General features: G+C 39.8%; 1 protein-coding gene across 2 annotated transcripts in view; it reads left to right on the top strand.

The window, feature by feature from the left end:
• FNDC3B (fibronectin type III domain containing 3B) overlaps nucleotides 1–20,539 on the top strand; it is a 364,055-nt gene that overhangs the window by 318,867 nt on the left and 24,649 nt on the right. For both annotated transcript variants that reach the window (XM_025375210.1, XM_025375209.1), the window contains exon 23: nucleotides 7,149–7,361. In XM_025375210.1, coding sequence (XP_025230995.1) covers nucleotides 7,149–7,361 — 213 coding nt within the window. The remainder of the gene's footprint in view (nucleotides 1–7,148; nucleotides 7,362–20,539) is intronic.

The following is a 20,539-nucleotide window of genomic DNA, read 5'->3' as shown; positions in this document are numbered from 1 at the left end:
GTGGTCCCTGGACGAGTAGCATTAGCATCATCTGGGAACTCGATAAATGCAAATTATCAGGCTCCACCCCAAACCTACCTAATTAGAAAATCTAGGGGTGGGGCGTAGCACTTTGTGCTTTAATTGACCTTTCAGAAGATTTTGATGCTTATGAAAACTTGAAAAGCTCGGCCCTAGAGCAGCGATTCTTAAATATCAATGTATATAAGAGTTGCCTGGAGAACCTTTTCAAAATACAGGTGTCTGAGCCATACTCCTGTAGACCGCAGTTGGCCCCACAGGGGGCCTAAACGTCATTATGTTATAATGACAGCTGTCTCTTATTTAACCATCCCACCATCATTTACACTGTCTTCACTAGCATAGGTTTTCTATAACTGCCTCCATCCTCTTTGAGTGTTTTTAGGTTTTTGGTGACCCCTCTGACGTGCAGTGCCCATACCTCCAGGAATGGTCTGGTTGACTGGCTCAGAGCAGACCAGGACTGTTGCCTTCCTTGTTCTCCATACTGAGCAGTTAGTGAGATTGCCTGAGATTACTTTTTTAAAACAACCTTATTATATGCCTGACTCATACTGAGCTGGCAGGCAACCAAAACTTAAAGTAGATTTGTTTGTTATGCTCATTTGTACTCCTTTTGCTAAGTACAAAAGGCTTAAAAATAACATTTTTTTGTGCCCTTACTATATGGTAAGCACTATGTGAGGCTGCCAAGAAGTGAATCATAAATCATTTTGTCGTAACAAGGTGAGGTGGGCTTTACTAGGAGACAAGTTCTGAGTAGTTCAGTGGTAGCAGACTGGAGTCAGGCAGCCTAGACTTCAATCCTATCCCTTATTTATTGTCTCTGCAAACTTTAGGAAGTTACTTAAGCTCTCTGTGCCTCAGTTTCCTTACCAATAAAAAGGGGATAATAATTTTCACTACTTAACAGAGTTGTTAGGTATTGTAGATAAGAGGTCAGGTACCTAGTATGGGGCCTGACACATAGTAAATAAATTATCAGCAAATCTGTTGTTAATGTTTGGTAGGAAAGAAATGAACTGAAAGATGGGTCGTAACCAGATTGTAGGTAGAGATCTTATCTGTAGAAACCTGGCATTATCCCTCAAGGTTTTTTTTGCCTCCAGAGCAGGGTATGAGAAGAGCAAGTCTCAGTGCCTGGAGCTGGAATGGTGGCATTGGTGTCAAAGGAGCTTTCAGGAGCAGGAGCTTGGTGAGAGGCCAGTTCCGACTCCCCTCTCCAGGAAGCCTTCTATGAATAACTTTACTCTGAGCCCATCTTTTCCCTGCCAAAAGGGATTTTCTGTGTTTGCTATTATTTCATACTTCAGATGTTTTCTGATGATGATTCTCTTCTTTCATATTTTTCTTCATTAGATGATAGTCCAGGGCAGGGCTGTTGTAAAAGCCAGCCCATCTTCTGCTTCTCAGGCCTCTCCTACCCTAGTCCCTTCGGCTGTGGGCCCTCTCAGTCTCCTTCACACCCACACTCTCAACATCCTGAGTTCTGGGATGGCCAGTCCTGATGAGGGAAGTCTTCCCAGCTAAGGATGGTTTGTTTTGAAAGTCATTCTTCTTTTAATATATTTTGTAGTAGAAATTTGATTATGTATATAAAGTGCATTGCAGAAGGCTATGATCTTCTAAAGCATGAGTGTATTTGGCATATAAAATTTGATCCTTTAATAGTGGATTTTTAATCAAAATTTATAAAGAATGTGGTTCTTTATTTGATTTGTTTAATCAATAATATTACTATATTGATGAATATTGCAGACTCCCGGAAACATGAAGACATTTTTCACATCAGCCTGGCCAAGATAGAATTTGCTTGGGGTTACATCACTTCTCCAAATTGGAAAGGAAAATGCTACTTCCCTTGTACTTAATTTGCAGAGCTGAAGATTTTTTAAACAGACATAATGCAAATTAAACAAAACAGAGACCTGCAGATTTTATCTAGGTTTCAAGATTAGCATGTTACTTGAACTAAAGAGAAAACTTCTCAAGTTTGGGTTTTGGATAGACTCTAATTAATTTAATAAAACTTAAAACTCAATTTTTATTTTCTGAGGTGAATTCTTGGAGTGGTTCCTCAGGTTAGTGTTTTGCCCATTAGTCCAATGTCACGTCTCACTGAATTAGGAAATTATTTTCACATGCTGTGTTTTTCACCCTAAACCAAAACAAACAGCAACTGCGTCAGTCCTCATTCAGCTGTCTCAGCCTCCCATGCTCAGAGGCCTTATATTTTCCCCATAATGCAACATCATTTCATTCTATTTTATCAGTTCCTCAATTGTTTTCCATTTTAAATGTTACATCATCATTAGAAACAATTAAAGTTAGCTCAGTGCATCAGCTATACACCTAAATGTTCATGTATTTTTGCTGAAACAAAATGTGTTTTTGTCAAAATGTAGGATAGGTTGAATTGAGCATTTTAAAATCTAGATAGTTGATTTCAGGGCCAGATGCTGCTTGAATAAAGTGAAGTAAACTTGTTGACTCTTCTAAATGCCTGCTTCCTTGGCAGACGGTCATTGTTGAACTGAAAGTGTGGTTTGAATTAAACATGATCATTTGGTGGGATTGGTAGCCATATTTGGTCCCTGTTACGATATGACCGTATGGTATGCCAGACACACAGGGCCTTTGCACCTAAAGGGAGTCCTGTTCACGCCTGGATCTAACGTGTGTCTGACACGACCTTGCTGAGCTGCAGTTTCTTCACTTGTAAAACAGACAAAGTAGCTCCTACCTTATGGGGTCAGCATAGAAATCAGAGATGATATTGTAGATGTCAAACCTAGCTTTCAACCCCTAGTGGCCACTCTGTCATTTAGATCAAGTTATTTAACCTCTCTGCGTTTAACTTTGGTTTCCTCATCTCTAAAAGCAGATGTAATAGTACTTCCCACTCTAGTGCATTTTCTGGAACAGGGCAAGTTCTCAATGTGTGTAGTGATGGTTGCCATTGTTGTTTTCTTCAATTGCTGAGATCTTTGTCTCACTCTCACCTTGCTGTGGATGGCTTATAAAGAAGCCCATCCTTTCAGCTGTTGGTGAGTCCTTGGCCATTCCTTGGAGGAAGTGGGATCAGCAGGTTACTCATGTTATAAAGTGAGGTGGTGTAATAGTGCAGCCGCAGTGAGACCTGCCCCTGTGCCAGCACTTTTGGCAAGACGTAGTACTCCCAAAGAAGTCATCAAGATCATGACTCCAAAAATGAACACTTGAAAGTTTGCTAGTGCTTTTGGCTGTCTTGAATCCTCTCCTGATTTTATTGTAGAGTATAAAGTATTAAAAATTAGAAAATACATAAATCCCTTATCTTAGTTAAGTAATCTTCTTTGCAATTGCAGAAAAAAGTCACTGTCCCCCTTTTATAGATAAGGAAACTGTTACATAAAAGTGTTCAATAATTTCTCCAAGGTCTCCAAATTGATGAGCAGGATTCCCGGAGAAGCTACACTGCTAAAGAGTGTTAAATGCTACCACAGTTTTCTTGGTGGTGGTGGTGGTGGTGGTGGTGTGTGTTAAAGCTAAGATTATATGCCTAGGAAATATATGCAGTGAAAGATTGGAAAACCGTAGAGCTAAAGATATAAAGAACCTAGTACTTACCAAAATACTAGGGAGGCTTTGAGGAAGTAAATGAATTTACAACAGAAATCAAATACCAAATCTAAATTTATTTTTGTATCTTGATACTTGTATCTTCTAAACTATTTTTAAATTCTTATAAGTGATTTAAATCTCTTAGCAATTTTTTTCTTGAATAGAATAGAACAACAATCTTAAGGAACTAATTACCTTATTTTCTTTTGTGTATTAAAGTAGCTAAGAGCTATTCAGTGGCACAGAGCAAAGGGTAGGATCCCCTAGAATGCAAGGTAAGCCAGCAGATGGCAGAAAGGATCTTGGCCTCTGGAATCTGGGTATGTTTGTACCTAGAATAAAGGGAAGGAATGGTGGTTTGGACACTGGAAGGACCTTAATATAAACCTTGTAGGTGAGGAAATGTGTTACACTGTTGAAGAAAGACTAAAACTTAATGTCCGGCTTAATTTCCTTTTCCTGAGAAGGGGAAGAGGGTAGTAATTTCTACCATCATGATGACTGCCTTTTTAAAAAGATTTTTCATTTCCAGTTGCAGAAAAATATGTTACATTCCAATCATAGAAAGAAACTCTTGTGTTAATACCATAAAGCAATCTTATAAGACTCATGTGGGAGGCAAGGAAGAGTTTTAGTCGTTCAGTGTTATACCGAGAGACTTACATTGCTTTATCTACAGAAGACTTGATGCAACCCCAGTGTAATAGAATCTGGGAAAAGTAAGGCCCTTTGTGATGGAGTTTTTGCTCTACTTTATCAGAGATGAGTATTTACTACATTCCAAACTATGAGGCAGATCTTTATCTAGTTTTAGGTGATTATAAGTAGAGCTGCTGTAAACATTTGTGTGCAGGTTTTTGTGTGAACATAAATATTAATTTTTCTAGAGTAAATACCTAGGATTGGGATTGCTGGGTCATGTAATAAGTATATATTTAAAAGGAAACCGTTCTCCTATGTGGCCATGTCAGTTTTCATTATCACTAGCAAAATAGGAGAGTTCCAGTTGTACCTTATCCCTGCCAGCACTTTTTTAACATAATGGTATTACATTGCCAATTTAGTTTGCATTTTTCTAATGGCTAATGATGTCAAACATGTTTTTGTGTCCTTATTTGCCATCTGTATTTCCTCTTTGGTAGAGTGTCTATTCCAGTCTTCCGCCCATTTTTAATGGATTATTTCCTTAACTGAGTTTTGGGAGGTCATTATACATTCTGGATACAAATCATTTGTCAGATGTAATGTTGGCACATATTTTCTTCCAGTATCTATTTGTTTTCATTCTCTTAGCAGTGCAAAAGTTTCAAATTTTGATGAAATCCAGTTTTTAATTTTTTTCTTTTATGTAAGATCATGCTTTTCATGTCATATCCAAAAACTCTTTACTTAATTCTAGGTAGTAGGTTGTCTTCTGTGTTTTCTTCTTAAAAGTTTAATATTCTCCATTTAGATCTGTGGTCCCTTTTGAGCTAAGTTTTGTGTAAGGTGTGAGGTTGAAGCTGAGGTTTATTTTCTTCCTACTGATATCCAATTATTCCACCACCATCTGTTGAAAAGACTGTCTTTTCTCCATTGGATTGCTTTTGCGTCTTTGTCAAAAGTTGATTGGCCACGTTTGTGTAGGTCTATTTCTGGAGTCTCTATTCTCTTGTATTGATCTAGGTGTTTTTCTTTTCACTGGTACCACACTCTCTTAGTTACTGTAGCTTTATACTAAGTCCTAAAATCAGGTAGTGTGATTCTTCAAACTTTATTCTTATTTTTAGACTTTGCATTAGCTATTTTAGTTCCTTTGCCTTTCCACATCACTTTTTTTTTTAATGTATAAAGAAAAAAGATTGGTTTGGCTCATAATAAACTGTGGGCTGTACAAAACCTTTGGTTCTGTAGGCTGTACAAAAAGTGTGGTGTCAGCATATGCTTCTAATGAGGCCTCAATAAACCTTTAATTATTCGGTCTTCCTAGGCCTCTGGAGAAGAGGGGCTGTGTCTCCAAGATTTCTGAAATGCCTTTAAGGGCTTTTTCCCATTATCTTGAATATTAGTACCAGGCTCCCTTTTAATCATGCTAATCTCTCTAGCAAGTGGTTGCTCTACAGAATGTGTTGATTCTTCTCCTGAAAGTACTCTTTCCTTCTCTACCACATGACCAGGCTGCAAATTTTGCAAATTGTTACTCTTTGCTTCCCTTATAATTGTAAGTTCCAACTTTAAGTCATTCGTTTGCTCCCATATCTGATCACAGGTTGTTAGAAGCAGCCAAGTCACCTCTGGAACACTTTACTCCTAGAAATTTCTTTTGTCAGATACCCTAAGTTATCACTCTACCAAAGAGGAAGTTCAGCCTTCCACAAAGCCCTAGGACATGGAAACAATGCAGCGAAGTTCGTTGCTCCACTTCCCAAAAGTTCCTCATTTCCATCTGAGACCTCCGCAGCATGGCCTTCACTGCCCATATTTCCATCAGCACTTTGGTCATAACCACTTAATCAGTGTCTAAGGAGTTCCAGACTTTCCTGTCTTCTTCTGAGCTCTCCAGACTCTTCCAGTGTCTGCCCATTACCCACTTCCAAAGTCAATTCCACATTTTCAGGTATCTTTATAGCAACCCTCTACTCCTCAGTACCAATTTGCTTTGAGTTCATTTTGTGTTGCTCAAACAATTCTCCCACCACAACCTCCCAAGTACTGGGGCCACAGGCATGTGCCGCTATGCCCACTAAATTTATTTTTTTGTAGAGATGGGGTCTCACTAGGTGACCCAGCCTGGTCTCAAACTCCTGGACTCAGGCAATCCTCCTGCCTCGGCTTCTCAAAGCACTGGAATTACAGGTGTGAGCCACTGTGCCTGGCCTAAAATAACATTTTATATATACATTTTAACTCTTTGATTTTAAATTCATAGATGATAAAGGTAATATCTTTCTTATTCGTAACTCTGTGCTGCACATAGAAAATATCCAGCTAAGATTTTTGCACATCTGGATGGCATCCTGTTACTAGCAATATCTGCATGCTTAGCTCTAGTTAAAGACTTGCAGAGATTGTTGGATGAGGCTGGCAAAAGGGAGACATGAAACGTCCTATTGATGAGTTGTCCTTTGTTTTTTGACTTTGAAGGATACTCATTTGTTCCTTCATTTAGTTTACTCTTGATAGCTCACCTACTTCCAAAACTGACCATGAGGTAGCTGAAGGGTAACTAGGACAAAATATAAAGCATATCTTTAGGATATCTTCCCTGAGACAACAAACCTATTTTTTAAAAATTAAAGAACTAAAAGATATCTTGCTACCGTGCTTTTTTGCTATTATTATTATTATTTTTAATGGGGACTATAGTCTGTCCACCTAGCAACCTCATGCTTCTATTTGTCTTGAGTTACTTTAACTTGTTTTTCTTCATTCTATGTTATTGCTTTAGGGGCAAGTAATAAATACTATGCTCAATGTTTATTTCAAATGAAGTATTGCTGCTGCTTTAACCTGCATTGTCTGTATTTTTTTTTTCCTTTCTCTAGGATCAGAATTCAGGCTATAAATGAAATTGGAGCTGGACCATTTAGTCAGTTCATTAAAGCAAAAACTCGGCCATTACCACCCTTGCCTCCTAGGCTAGAATGTGCTGCTGCTGGTCCTCAGAGCCTGAAGCTAAAATGGGGAGACAGTAACTCCAAGACACATGCTGCTGATGACATGGTGTACACACTACAGCTGGAGGACAGAAACAAGAGGTGAGGTGGCGGTGAGGATGCTCCTGAAGCTTCTGTGGCTTTGACTTGCGGGGTGAAATCTCAATCGTACATTCTTATTTGCTTGCACTAAGACCCTCTTCCTTCTTGTTCAGAGGCTTCCTTTGACTTGAGTCCTGCGTTTTATACCTAGAGTTGTTCCCTTTATTCTCCATTTGGAATTTCTAAACATTCTAAAGATCCTGATTTCCCTACATAAGATAATATGCACTTTTTTTTCCCCTTTCATCAAACCAGATAATGGAGAGAAATTATCTAAAGAAATTGTCAAATTCAAGTTCACACTATGTAATAGCATTATATTAGTCATGAGTGCAGAGGGAAATAAGACCCAGGAAGAGATGTTACCTCTTTAAATATTCAGTAACCATCAGGACAAACATGTTTACCAATGTGAAATAGCTGTGGGTGATGTACAGATGGGGATTGTACTCTGTAACTATGGGCAATGCAGTATCAAATTAACCAGAGCAAATAGGAGATTCTTCATAAGACTCTGTACCCAGGAAACCCTCTTGGCTGTTCAAATCAAATGTAGCCTTTCACATAGTATTTGTTTAACCTAACTTCATTTTCTCTGAAAATGGCCGATCAGAAGACAGTCAGCCAAACTGTATTTAGAAATAATCCGATGTCAAGCAAAAGTTAATGGTGACGGAATGTTCTGTTACCAAAAGTCCTAATCAGAGAATCAGGTAAAGGGGATGGGAGAGCACCATAAAACCAAGACAACCAAAATGTTGCTACTTCCCTGCTTATCTACTGACACACAAAACCAGTGTCAGTATAGAAGCATTTCTGTCATTTCCTTTTATGCATTATACTATTCTGTTCTACACATATGGAACCCATTCTAATTACACAGAAAACCCTGTCCCAGTCTCCACCCCCTACTCTTCAGTCAGGCACTCTGATGGATTTCAGTACAGTGGAGCCCTGTGGGCCTTCAGTGGAAACCAAGATTAAAAATCACATAAGACCCTACCTCTAGGAGCATAATAATCAATTTTAAAAATGGCCGTAGAACGTTAGTGTCAGAGGAAAAAAGTGCTTTGGGAGTTTGAAGGAGGCAGAGACCATCTGGTTTAAAAGATCAGGAAAGGTTTCTTGAAAGATGTGACATTTGAGCTTGACTTTGGAGGACCTGGCAAACCTGGTAATTTTAATGACAGAATAAAAAGGGATTATCCTCTTGGAAATTAGTTCTAGTGAAGAGAACACAGAGAAGGTAAGGCTTCCTTTAATAGGTTCATGAAAGATTAAATTCATATTCGTTGATACACAAGATCATTCATCTTACTGTGCTATATGTGCCTTCGGATGTGTTTTCATGGGCTTATTATTTTACTGGCTAGGGACTACTCAGTGGGAGAGGGCTGGCAAGAACAGGAATTGTGAACTAACAGAAATCACAATACATGTATAAAACTAGCATTGGGGGAAATTTTTAAGTGTCTTTTCATTTTTCCCAGGCCTGTGTCTTCCATTGGTGGTAAATCCTTAGAAAATAGCTTCTAGTTGTGCTGTTTTAGAAAAAAGGGAAGCACAGCAAAGTTGTTGAAACTGGTAGCTAGCCGAATAGGGATAAAGGCCAATGCCTTCCAATTCCCCGTGCCCTGCCTCCACTGCTGTCTTAGAAATATGGGAAGTGAAGACTCTGCCCCAAGAAGGGCACCCCCTCTCGCTGCAATCCTGCCCTGTGTGGGGCAGCAACCCACTAGTGCCTCATAGGGAAAACCATACAAACGTGTAGTCTGATCCAAGGTTTTCCATGACACGGTGGCTCCCGGGCACAGAACAAAAGCTCCCCAAGCACTTTTCCAAATGAGGTTGCTGGCATGAGGCATTTAAATATGCCAGACAAAAAATAGTGCAGAATCTAGTAATCAATACATGTTGTTTCTTCCCCCCTCAAAAAGCCCAAGGCTTGCCTAATCAAATAAATGACTTGCCTAAATTTAAATGGCAATTTAAGAAAACTTCACATTAGAAACAGTATTTTTCTTAATTATAGGAGCTAGAGTCCAAATTTATCTTTTTAAATTAGATTTGTCAATGCTCTCAGAAAGTTATTAAAGTGATGGGAATATCGAGCATAATAAATTCTCATTCTATTTGTGAATAATTTTCCTGAGATTTAATAGAATGAAAACAGCCTAATTTTAGTTTGAAGATGACCTTCGTCAGTGTCTTGAAACTGAACTCTTGTAGTGAGTGGCCTTTTGAATTCAAGCCTTTAACTTTGAATCTTGGCACACGGATATCAAGGAGAAACAATTTGAGTTGGATACATCATAATGCTTATTATTAGCATAGCCTTTGTCAATCTAGTCTCCTCAAGGTTCTTTAGGACCTGGCTTCTACAGTTGAAAAGAACAGTGTCTTCCTCCCAAGGGGTAGCTGTCTTTTTCATTGAACTTGTTGCTAGAGGAGCTTCTAGTTGTAAAGCACATATTCTTTAGCATATGTGTTAATTTCATTAACCACCAGTAAGTTCGTCTTATGCACCTGGCCAGAATAATGATATATCCAGCTTGTGGCCAAGGCGAGAACCATAGATAGGCTTAATTGTTATTCTACTTCACTTTTTTACCTGCGGGCTCTCAAAGAGAGTTTTTTCCTCTTAAGTTTGAGCATATTTCTTGTAAATAAAAGGGATCCCAAAGAGCATCTTGTGCGAACCCTTGGCTTAAGACAACTCAACCTAAAATTCATCTAGATCACCTGGACTTTCTATGTTGAAAGGATTTTTCCCCCCGGAATGGGACATTTGTTTCCCATCTATTCGGGCTTACGATACTGAAGAGTCCTAGTCCATATTTATGAGGGAAGCAGCCTGAAAGTGTTACCGTGAACACTTTATAAACAGGCATTGTGGGCCTTTGAAAAGAAAGCTGCTGATGTCTGAGTTGTATGGGAGTCCTAACCAGCTGTTTAAGTGTTCTTCTTAAGTATATTTTGTAACAGAAGAAAAATGAAAATTAATATATCTGTGCTTCATAATTATCATGTTAAAGAGTTGAGTCAATTTTAGCAACTATTGCTAAACTTCCTTATTCATTAACTAAAGGGGTTAAACTAGAAGACGATCTCTGATATCCTTTCACCTTTTCACCTTAAAGCAACAAATCTTTGTAGAGTATTTGTGAATTAAGTCCATTGTAAATGATTGGGACGTGTTGCCTCTTTTCCTTTATATTTTTAGCTTCTGCTATTCATAAGTAAGAAAATAAGAAAAATACTAACTTCCCTTAAGAGTAACTACTTAATGTCCAAAAACCCCTCAGGTTCTGCAACTATGATGCACTGATTTATGATGTTTATTTATATGCCTCTCAGAAAATTTGAAGTGACCAAGAGATTTACAAATGCAATGTTCAGCCAAAAATGTTTTTAACCTTCTAAAGGATAGTTATATTTTTATCATTGTTATTTCGTTTTGTTGTTGTTTTTACAGCCTCCCTCCCAGGAAACTTCTATTTATTGCATGCCTACAGAGCGTTAAGTGTTGAGAGCTCTGCCTACATTATTTAGTTCTTGAATAAAAAGGGAAATATTTTCTAGAAAGTAGGGTTTGTACCAAAGCCTTCTACCATTTAGGTGAAAAAAAATACATTGATAAGTTGATTTGATTTCAACTTACAATTATTGGAGTTTTATACATCAAATAGAGGCACTGCTTAAGTATTAGATGGACAAAGATGACTAAGATAGATCCCTTAAGGAGCTCACAGTCTGGTGGGTGATGGTAGGACACAGATGCTTTAAAGCAAATTATGATGTGGAAGGCCTAAAGATTGACATGTGCACAGGGTATAGAGGGAAAATTGAAGAATGGCATCTAAGGTAGGCTTAAAATCAAATGAACACTTCTTAGAAAAGATGATAAGTTGAGTGAGTCTTAAAAGGATGCTAATCTTGTAACCTGATGTCTGGGGAGCTTTGGGATGGAGACTCGTGATGAAGACTTGGGATAGGATGAAAATTACAGACAAAACTTCCAAAGTACAGAAAGGTGCCCTGAGTCGTTCTCCAGGTAACTGTCTTTATTTGGTTATTTTCAGACCTGGTGCTTGCTTTCCCGTTAAGTTTGGGCATGTTTCATGTAAATAAAGGAGATCCCAAAGAGCATCTTGCCCAAACCCTTGGCTCAAGGCAAATCAACCTAGAATTCATCTAGATCACCTGGACTTGCTATGTTGAAAGGATTCTACCCCTGGGGATAGGACATTTGTTTCCCATTTATTCTGGCTTATGATACTGAAGATTCCCAGTCCGTATTTATGCAGGAAGCAGCCTTAAAGCAGTGCTTCATATTTATGGAACTAAGTTCATTTCATTGATAAGATTATGATCATTCAATCATCGATTTTTTTTTTTTTTCTTGAATTGCTACTATGTGCTGGGCCTTATGAGGTATGTGGACTATCTATGAGAGCTTATCTTGCTGAGGGAGATAAATTAACATTAAACAATAAGCAGACAGTAAAAGAGACAGCAGACAGCAAAACAAAAATTAAATTAGTTTGGCCTTAGAGTGATTAAGTCTATTATTCTTAACAGATCCAGCACAGAAGATATGAATGTCTTTGGTTCCCGTGTTATACAAGAAAAACATATCTCCAAAGTAAACATTTCCATAAAGCTGCATTAACCTCATACAGGCACTAGAATAACAGGATCAGCTTGTGCGTTTTAAGATTGTAGCACTGTGCCTATGACTTTGAAGATGCGTTTATCTGTGTTAAATGAAATGTTATGCTGCCCTAACAGAATTGGAGTTGATGCTGCTCCCTGTCCTGACCCTTGTGGGTCTATGTTCCCCGATAATTGTATACAGCACTGAGGCAGGAAGAACGTAAATTCCAGGAATGCATTTATGGTTAATCTGTTGTTGAGGTTTAGTCAGACAGCCAGTGTTTTTTAAACCAAGGCTCCATGAAATTGGGCTGGAGGAAGAGGGATCTAATAGAGCAGATAATTACCACTTGCTCTCCATTAACTCAGCCATTGTGCCCAGGACACTTTTCCTTTTGGCCAGCAAAATTGGAGAGGCTTTGTCATGTTTACAGGGAGCCTGCCTGTTGGCTATTAGAGAGGGACACAAAGAATCTGATATAGAAACCTTAAAAGAATACACACTAGGCAAGTAATAAAAGTGGCCGGGAACCTGAGCAGCATAGTGAGACCCTTTCTCTAAAACAATTTTTAAAAACTTAGCCAGGCGTGGAGGCACACACTGGGTCCCAGCTACTCCGGAGGCTGAAGTGGGAGGATCCCTTGAACTCAGGAGTTTGAGGTTGCAGTGAGCTGTGATCGCACCATTACACTCCAGCTCGGGCAACAGAGTGAGACCCAGACTCTTTAAAAAACAAACAAAAAAAAAGTCTGGAGTATATGGGCACTGAGAAGGTGTGAGCTTTCTCAGTGTATGCCTATTATAGAACAAACTCCTGCTTATATTTCTCAGACCATGTTGCTGAATTAAATGAAATAGATGTGAGGCAGCCAGCTCAGGGCCGGACCTTTAAGAAACCCTCAGGATTTGTTTCCAGTGCTTCTCTGACTGGTCCCTGATCCATATGATCATCTTTATTTGATAAATGACATTTTCATATTACATCCATCAGAAGGCTATCATGATTCTCGACATGGGTGTCAAATCTCTTAAAATCCCAGATCTGTTGCTGGATTTCTAGGTGACTAGAGGCATATCCCTTCACTTCTTTTTGCCTTAATTTCCCCTCCTACAAAATGCAAATAATGATAGCTGTCTTCAGTCCTTAACTGATGGAGAAAAAAAGATTTTAGAAACATTTTTGGCTGGATGTGGTAACTCATGCCTGTAATCCCAACACTTTGGGAGGCCGAGGCAGATGGGTCACCTGAGGTTAGGAGTTCAAGACCAGCCTGGCCAACATGGTGAAACCCCATCTCTACTAAAAATACAAAAATTAGCCAGGCATGGTGGCAGATGCCTATAGTCCCAGCTACTTGGGAGCCTGAGGCAGGAGAATTGCTTGAACCTGGGAGGCAGAGGTTGCAGTGAGCCTAGATCGCGCCACTGCACTCCAGCCTGGGCGACAGAGCAAGACTCCATCTAAAAAAAAAAAGGGACATTTTTTATTTCTTAGAAAAGGAGCATTTTATCTCTTAGAAATTTTATCTCTTAGAAAAACAGTTTAGCCTTTGAAACAGAGTAGCTTAGTCAATCTTAGGCTAAAATGTCCAGGCACAGACATCGGTGAGAGGTGGCAAATGAACTATTTGAGATCTTAACTGGACCGGAAATAGAAGTCAGATTGCAGTTTTACCTCTCATTTACTAAAAACAAAAATAACAGAATGGAATTAGATAGCATTTTTTTTCAGGTTGAGACAAGGTCACTAAAACATTAGTAGGCAAGTAGAAATTTAGAAAACTCTGGGAATAGCATCCTTGAAGATTTCACTGCATATACTTGAAAGCAGAGTAGGAGAGTGGGAGAATGCAAACTTTTCAGGTGGTCTTTAGAAATTCTAGTCATCCTTTTTTCAAATATAAATAAATCTCCATTTTAATATATTAATGCCTAAAGTATACCAAGAAAAAAAAAAAGATTTTTTTTTGTTTTATTCCTTTATTCTTTGTAAAGAATTTCCACCATCAGTAGGTATAGTGAAATTTTATCTCTTAGAAAAGGAGCATAAAAATATTCCACTCATTAATGAAACAGTATTACAGCCTGATCACTCACCAGCCAAAAAAGGTCCATATACAGCCAGGGACAGAGGGTTGGGAAATTAACCTCTTTTCTCAATAGCTGTTGGCACGTTCATGCTTAGTTGGTAAACGGGGACTCTTGCCAACATCAAAATCAGTTTAGGTATTGCACCTTCCCTGCCTCAGGTTCCCCACATGATGCCATCTGCTTCTCCATAGACATGGTCAGACTCCATGTTCTTGGTAGAGTGAGGGCGAATACTATCCATTTCTATTTTGAGCACCATTTGTTCCCAAATGCCACCTGAGTAACGTACAGAATTCTCTATCTCTTCCTCTCTCTCTCATTCATACACATACACACAATCCGTGGAGCCCAGGGAAATTAAGAAAAAGAAAAAAGACATGTCATTTTTAATGAATATTGCTGAGCTATTGAGTTTTGATATTGTGAAACATGTTTTGAAAGGTACCATTTGCAGCCTTTAGTGGACTACAGGTTATTTTAGGTCAGCAGGTTAGAGCATTTTGAGAAGTTAATGTTAATGGGTTGCTGTGAGCCTGTAGTTGGCCTAGGGATTATAAGATAACAAGGTAGTAAACGTGGAAACGTTAGCATTATCTCTTATTTTCCACCATGAATTTAAGTTATAGGCCAGTTAGAGCATTCTTGGATGTTTTTTTCAAAATGAAACTGTTTTAAGGAAACATTCTAAAGCTAAATTCTTCATGTATATTATATGTCCCCCTATAGTGATTTAAAATAAAGGAACATTTAAAGATTTAACATGATGGAACTTCTTCCTTCAGTTGCACTTGAGTGCAAGAAGTCAACTTTCACAATGTTAAAGCCTAAAATATTGAAATTAAAAGTATAGCCTTCCCCTGGAATTTCTGGAAAATGCCCAGAATCTATTGTTTGCCTTTCTAGTGCATATTCAATAAGGAGTCATAGAATTTACTTCGATCTCATAAAAGTTCCTGCCAACTGAACAAGACAGCCGTTTTCTGGCAGTTGAGCTGCAGAGAGTTGTGTGACTTGTTCAAGTTTACAGTGACGGTAATAGTCTCTGCATTCTGGCTAAGACCTGTGTATATCTTTTTGCTCTTGAAACCTTGCTCTGTCCCACCATGGAGTACTCTCACTGGCAAGCAGAATAAAATAAGCAAAGTCATTCGGTATTCACAGACACATAAAACTTTGTTTTTCATTTTTAAATATCTTTTTTTTTTAAGAGCAGTTTTAGGTTCACAGCAACATTAAGCTGAAGGGACAAAGATATCCCTTATCCTACCTACCCTGACACATGCCCAGCCTTTTCTGTTATCAGCATCGTCCACCACAGTGGGATGTTTGTACATTTGTTACAGCTGATGAACAGACATTGGCACATCATTATTACCCAAATTCCATAATGTACATTACGGTTTACTCTTGGTGTTGTTCACTGTATGAATTTGGACAAATGTATGATGATGTGTTTCCACCATTATGGTATCACATATAGTTGTTTCCTCAGTATCTATGGGTGATTGGTTTCAGGGCAACACCCTCCCGCCCCGCTCCCCCACAAATCCGTGGAAGCTCCAGTCCCTTATATAAAATGGCATGGTATTTGCATATAACCTACGCACATGCTCCCATATACTATTAAATCATCTCTAGTTTACTTACGATACCTAATTAATGACATTGCTATGTAAATAATTGTTATACTGTATTGTTTAGGGAATAACAAGAACAAAAAAGGCAGAACATGTTCAGTATAGATGCAAACATCATTTTTCCCCCATTATATTCTATCTGCAGTTGGTTGATCCACAGATATGGAACCTAGGGATATGGAGGGCCGACTGTGCAGAATGTTTTTTTAATCATTGGTAAATCACCAACATTAAAACTCATGTATGCTTATTGCCATCTAAGTGTCTTGTTTCAAGAAGGTATTACAGTCCAAGCTGAAACAAGTTATGGGCAGAGCCATCAAGAATTCATTCAGACTGTAAACTTTTAATGACCCACCCAACCTTCTAACCAGTTTATTTCCCCTTTCCAAGTAAATATTCTTAGTGTAGGACAGCATTTCTCCCCATCTTTCTTCTCTCTAAGTAAAAATGCCCGACGCTATGGGCAGTGCCTAGATTGGGCACATTGCCCCGTCTTGGTGTTTTCAGCAACAGTTCTTAGCCTGGACTCGCCAGGACAGGGTGATGTTGGTCACATGCCCAACTCTTCTCTCCAACTCAAGAAAAACCTCATGGAATGAAAGTGAGAGGGATGCCATTCTGAGGACTCCTTCAGCTTTTCCAACCTTGTAAAACAAACTCGTGAGCACTGGTGCTTTGTTAATAATATTCGTGTTAGAAACAATAATATTTACATAGTATTAAAAACCGTGGTATTTATGGAACATTTAATAAGTGCTAGGCATTGTCTAATGGGTTTTCCTTCATCATCCCTTTTAATTCTCTCAATAATGCTACAGGGTAGTTACTCTTATCGTACCAACTTTACAGAGGAGGAAACAACTTACCTGATTATAGAACGCACCATTACCAGACTGTTGAACTTGAATTCAGACCCAGGCCAGCTTACTGCAGAACTTCTATCATCATCCACTTTGTTGCATCCGAACCCCCTGCACAGTTGAGCCCCACAGGTGTTACTGTGCTTGTCCTCTTCTTGGTCCTCACAGGAGCCTGGGGCATGGGACTGATGCCTCTGCAGCTTCATGGGCACAGGCAGCAGGGGATGGAGGTAGAGCAGAAGACCCCTCAGAGGTATTGCCAGCATGGGCCGGGGCTCCTGTGGTACCATAAGGGGTGCCTGTAGCTACATATGCCTCAGCCTGAACTCATACTAAAATGACTCAGTGACTTTATTGAGCATGTAGTATGTTCCAGGAACCGCTATATGTACATTATTCCTTGTTGCTTTTGTCAGCAAGAGTGCTCATGTCATGAAAATAACAAAGTGAACATTTTATTTGTATTCCTTGGCCACCAAATTAGATGAGTGATTTATGATGGGGAGAGCTAAATGTCTGGCATAGGCTCCAACAGAACATCACAAATTTAGATTGACATGTTCCTGCTGGGTCAAAAGCTGTGAATGACCCCAGTAACCTGGGAGAGGCCTATATAGCAGGAACTGGGAGCCAGAGATCCCCAGGGTACAATTCAGATCCCCAAAAGGTGACCTGTGGCCTTCGTGGTGCAGAGTTTGGGGCCGTTGAATAATGCCATATGCCAGGCTCTTACTGTGTCCTGTGTCCTGGGCTCAGTGCTAAGGTTTTACCCACATAAATATTGCATTGACTCTTAAAACAATCTACGAGGTAGATGCTATGCCCATTTTACAAATGGGAGGAACTGACACTTAGCAGGGGTGAATGATGTGGCAGTAAAGCGCAGAGCTGGTTAGAGCACAGGTCTTCCTGGGTCCAAGTCCCTGTGCTCCAACTCCTCCACCCACAGTGTCGGAGTTACAGAGCGGGTGAAGGATGGTCCAGTTCTTCTCAGCAGCCTAGAGCAGGGGAGCAGCCCAGGGTTAAGCAGGTGTGACTCCTCGTGAAGTGCATCCCTGTTTCCTGAGCCCCACTTGCTGTCAGAAACCAAGGTATTGAGGGCTTAGTGAGAGTTTTTCACCATTTCCTGTTGCTTTAGGTCCTCCTGTTTCCAGTTGATTTCTTCCTATTTCAGGGATCTCTTCCCTTCCCCAGGGTCGGAGCAATGCACACTGAAGTATTAATAATAGTGATCAGCGCCTTCAAGACAGCAGGACCCTCCTGTTGCCTTCTGGCCATGGTGTGATGTCCCAGGGCCTGTGGTGCATAAGCAGGTGGAATCTAAGCACTGACCCTGGTCATTCTAAATATAAAGGGAAGAGAGAGGACTAGGAAATCTGGACAGATGCCATTCCCCTCTTCATGGCAAAGCCTTGCTCTTTGGAATCCTTATCTGCATTTAAAATGTGTGGTCTTCAATCATTGTGTCTTGGGATGCTTGGTATGTTTAATTCTATCACAAAAGGCCTCTGGCTTACTTATTAATGAATGTTGAAATTAAGTTGGTCTTTTAAAAAAGATACAGGAGCAAGAAAAAAATTAATTTAGTCTTCGTAAAACAAATATTTGATGAATATTTGTAATCTCTCCCTGAGTGGTTCTAGCCACAGGGGTGTTAACCTGCAGAGCTTCCTAGAAGGAGCACCATGCAAACGGCCATAAATCATTGGCCCTGAAGAAAGAAGATTCTCTCTTCTTCTGCCTCCTGGAATGATGGGAAATAATTATAGAATTGGGATGAAAGAGGAATTATATTATTCTTGTGTCAGCATATGTGCTTTTTATTACGTTTTGATAGGTCTTTATTGTCTGATACTGGAGGAGCAAGGGGAACCAGACATTACTGTCAGCATGTACATTTCATGCTAGGGTTTACCAGAAAGAAATTTAGGATCGACAGTTATCTGAGGCCTGCTGTGTCAGACCTTGGGGCTTTTATGTGAGCTATCAAATTCAGACCTCACCAGTGTGTTCTGAGGAAGCGTCTCTGCCTGTACTTCACTGTCAGGACCCGCCTGAGGGAGAGTAAACAGCCTCACAGGTGTAGTCCCACAGCTTATGTCTGAGGCCAGTATAGCAGCCTGCTCTGCAGGGTTGCCTCTTACCATGCGACTGACTTTTCACCCGGAAAAAATAACTTCTGTGTTAGCGGACAGTAATGTACATGGTCTCTCAGAACACACAGGGAATCCTTTCTAAAAATCCTATCTTCACAGCATTAGGATGATTATAACTAACACATACTGAGTTAGTATATATCAGGATTAGCCTAAGCACTTTGATTTTATTTATTTATTTATTTATTTTATTTATTTTGAGACAGAGTCTTGCTCTGTCACCCAGGCCAGAGTACAGTGGCGATCTTGGCTCAGTGCAACCTCTGCCTCCTGGGTTCAAGTGATTCTCCTGCTTCAGCCTCGTGAGTAGCAGGGACTACAGGCATGCACCATCACGCCTGGCTAATTTTTGTGTTTTTAGTAGAGATGGGGTTTCACCATGCTGGCCAGGCTGGTCTCGAAATCCTGAGCTTGTGATCCGCCTGCCTCAGCCTCCCAAAGTGTTAGAATTACAGGCCTGAGCCACCACGCCCGGCCAGTACTTTTCTTTTATTAACCCATTTAAACCTCACAATATCTCTGAGGTTGGTTCCATCATTTCGCTGATTGTACAGATGAGAAAACGGAGGCATGAAAAGGCTAAACTACTCACTGGTGTTTCATAGTCTACAGAGTCAATTCTGGTCTCAGAAATTGCATTTACTGAAAGCCTACCAAGTACCCAGATCTTTAGGGGGTATAGAAGAAGTTTAACTAGAATCTTTGCTTGTGTATTTAATGAATTTTTTTGTTGAAAAGAGTAAAATGACATGAAATTGGAAATGACTGTGATAAATGATTTCCATAATATAAAAAATTGGTACCAAGTCTTTCTCATCCCTTTCGTGCCATGGTTTCATTCTTGCAGTTCTCTTTCTATTACCTTTTTTATTTCCTTAAGAAGATGAAAGGGTAGGGAAACCTTTAAAGTGAGGAAAATGTCAGCTTTTTAATAATGTGCCTACTTGCTACCTCTGTCTTTGATGTCTCCCTGTGGCTCTTGGTCACAATTCAGAGTGAGATGATTGGAGAACGTCTTCAGAAGGCATTAGCTATGATCATCTTGCATCATTATCATTACTCAGCCCCTCTGACCTTGGGCCTGTGTGTTCATCTTAGGGCACAGGCCTCAAAAGGACAGGGTACATCAGTGTTTCTAGATGACCTGATTGACAGTTGATGCTTGTCTGCCTTGGGCTAAAGCTCTTAGGATTCCTTATATCTCCCCTTCCCACCTTATACTTGTTTCACCCAGGAGAGAGCCTCTGTCATGCCTATCGTCTCCTTCCCTCCTGAGGGCTCAATATCTGGTTAACTTACATGACATAGGAATTAGTTACCATCTATTTTGGCTATTTCCGTACACATTCTGAGAACAAAATAAAAGAGCTCTTCTCCGTGCCCCTCTCATAATTTCTTCCCATGCCCCTTTTTGGGGAAGGCAGGCTAGTCAAAGCAGTGATGGCTTTGATCAGAGCAACGAGCAGATCATGATTTATTATTGCCAGAGTAGACAGTGGGCTACATTAGAGGACTGCTTAGACACATGCTTATTCTAGAAAAGGCTGAAGGAAGAAAGAACCACCCCTTTCCCTTCTCTTCTTATCTCCCTTCTGCTGGGAGCACCAGGCTGCCAGTTCCCAACTTCCTCTCCACAGGGAATTGCAGCTGTAAGGTGGCCTCCTGGAGCTGCCTAACTCCGCCTTCACTGAAAATAAGGTGACTGAATTTTAAAGGTGAAATCCTCTGCAGTCATGTCTCCACCACAGCCTTCAAGGTCACTCCCACTTTTTTC

The sequence above is a fragment of the Theropithecus gelada genome, chromosome 2 (genome assembly GCF_003255815.1).
Source record: "Theropithecus gelada isolate Dixy chromosome 2, Tgel_1.0, whole genome shotgun sequence".
Lineage (NCBI taxonomy): Eukaryota > Metazoa > Chordata > Mammalia > Primates > Cercopithecidae > Theropithecus > Theropithecus gelada.
The sequence above is the reverse complement of the archived record's forward strand: the minus strand, read 5'-3'. Positions and strand labels throughout refer to the sequence as shown.